Genomic DNA, 1,661 nt, shown 5'->3' on the forward strand with positions numbered 1-1,661 from the left:
CAAAAACAGCAGCAAACAACATAAACTCTGAATCACCAACAACGCACCAAAATACCATTTTATATTTCCCTCTGTGTTATGGTCACTTCCTGTCTGATCACTTCCTGTCTGATCACTTCCTGTCTGATAACTTATGATCACTTCCTGTCTGGTTGCCAGGTTCCCTCAGACATCTTTGTGTGCGTCGGTTTCGGGGTCACGACCACGTTCAGGGTGGGCGGAGCCAGCAAGTCCCTGTTTACCGTCTCTGAGCCTCAGGACAAAGGTCAGAGTAAAAACCAGCGACTTTACGTAATGATGATGATAAAATGTCTGGACCGCCGCCCCGCGTCTGTCCACCGTCTGTCCACCGTCTGTCCACCATGCAGGCAGCTGTTTCAGATTTAGTCTTCAGACAAGAACGCTTTTCAGTCACATGATTGACTTAAACATCTTTATCTATATAGCACTTTTTAAGCTTAAGCACAAAGTACATCCCAAATAAAAAGGTTTACAGAATAAAATCACATAAGATGTCAGAAACCCACACGGCTTTTCCCATACTCTGACGTTTTTGTGGCATTTTTGACGACATACTGTAAACGCCTCTTCTTTCTCCTGCAGGCAGTGAATGCAGCAGATATTTCAGCTACGAGCAGCAGAAGCTGCAGCGCCTCTGTGTGGACGAGCAGTGTCAGTGTATGACGGGTAACGGCTGCAGCCGCCACATCACTGATGCTGAGCGATGGATTTTCTCTCCTTCATCACCAGCTTTTGGTCAACATGTTGCACGTGGTTTATGTTTTCATTGTAACGTTATATTTTGTTGTTGTTTAGCTGCGTGCGCTGCCTACAGAGGAACCATCGATTTGACTCTGACAGCAGCCAAACGCACAGAAGAGACCTGCAAGCCGCACATCACATACGGTGAGAAAAGCAGATTTAATGCTGATAGTCTTTGAGGAGGATGAGGTGAACCTCTCAGGCCGATTCTGCTCTGACTGGGGGGGGGGTAGGGTTATCAGAGAAGTTGGAGGTAATTTGAGTTCATTCATTCATTCAAACCTTTATATAAGACTCGGGAAATCATTTTCAGTGATGCTGAGCGAGAATGAAGACATTTAAACTACTAAACAAACACAAAGAATAACAGTGACAGTAACGATAAATCACTCAAAACAACAAACCACTATAACAAAAAAAGCTGTGGTGGTGGCAGAGTCCAAATTTGAGATCCTCTGCAGATGATTTCATGCAAAAGGAGAACTGTGAGACATTTTTCCTAGTTCAGTTCTGATTTGATTAATGTGAAATAACAAAAACAAGTTCCAGGATATGAGAACTTCGAGTTAAAAGAAGAGAAATATTGTGATTCAAAGCTTTGTAGATGAATAAATGCTGCCAGTGTTGGTCCCTCTGTTTGCTGAAACTTTGATAAACAACAGTTTTGTGTTTTTTTATGCACAGTGGCAGTGATACTCAATTTAGGGCCCGCGGGCCAAATCTGGCCCCTGACAGACACTGTGAATAGTTTTTATCCTTTTAGTATCCAAAAGGTGTCAGAGTGCATAAAAGCGCAGCATCAACGTAGAGCTTGTTGATCAAAAAAAGAACCAGGATCCCCCACACCCCCGACAGAGGTCCTAGATAAGACGCTAATGTCCTAAAATCCCTGAAATGTC

General features: G+C 43.5%; 1 protein-coding gene across 1 annotated transcript; it reads left to right on the top strand.

The window, feature by feature from the left end:
* Positions 1-31: 31 nt before the first annotated feature.
* On the top strand, positions 32-956 carry LOC121940194 (complement C5-like). The gene is made up of 3 exons (XM_042483017.1): positions 32-265; positions 604-687; positions 817-956. Exons 1-3 carry the CDS (start codon positions 79-81, stop codon positions 939-941), a joined length of 396 nt encoding a protein of 131 aa, XP_042338951.1. The 5' UTR covers positions 32-78; the 3' UTR covers positions 942-956.
* The last annotated feature ends 705 nt before the right edge of the window (positions 957-1,661 follow it).

Source organism: Plectropomus leopardus, unplaced genomic scaffold (assembly GCF_008729295.1).
Source record: "Plectropomus leopardus isolate mb unplaced genomic scaffold, YSFRI_Pleo_2.0 unplaced_scaffold7929, whole genome shotgun sequence".
Classification (NCBI taxonomy): domain Eukaryota; kingdom Metazoa; phylum Chordata; class Actinopteri; order Perciformes; family Serranidae; genus Plectropomus; species Plectropomus leopardus.

What these genes read in the sequence shown, in the direction of transcription:
- LOC121940194 (XM_042483017.1), top strand. Translation starts at nt 79, where the DNA reads ATGGTCACTTCCTGTCTGATCACTTCCTGTCTGATCACTTCCTGTCTG. An exon ending in CTCTGAGCCTCAGGACAAAG is followed by an intron (nt 266 to 603) that starts GTCAGAGTAAAA and finishes TTTCTCCTGCAG; the next exon opens with GCAGTGAATGCAGCAGATAT. An exon ending in GCAGTGTCAGTGTATGACGG is followed by an intron (nt 688 to 816) that starts GTAACGGCTGCA and finishes GTTGTTGTTTAG; the next exon opens with CTGCGTGCGCTGCCTACAGA.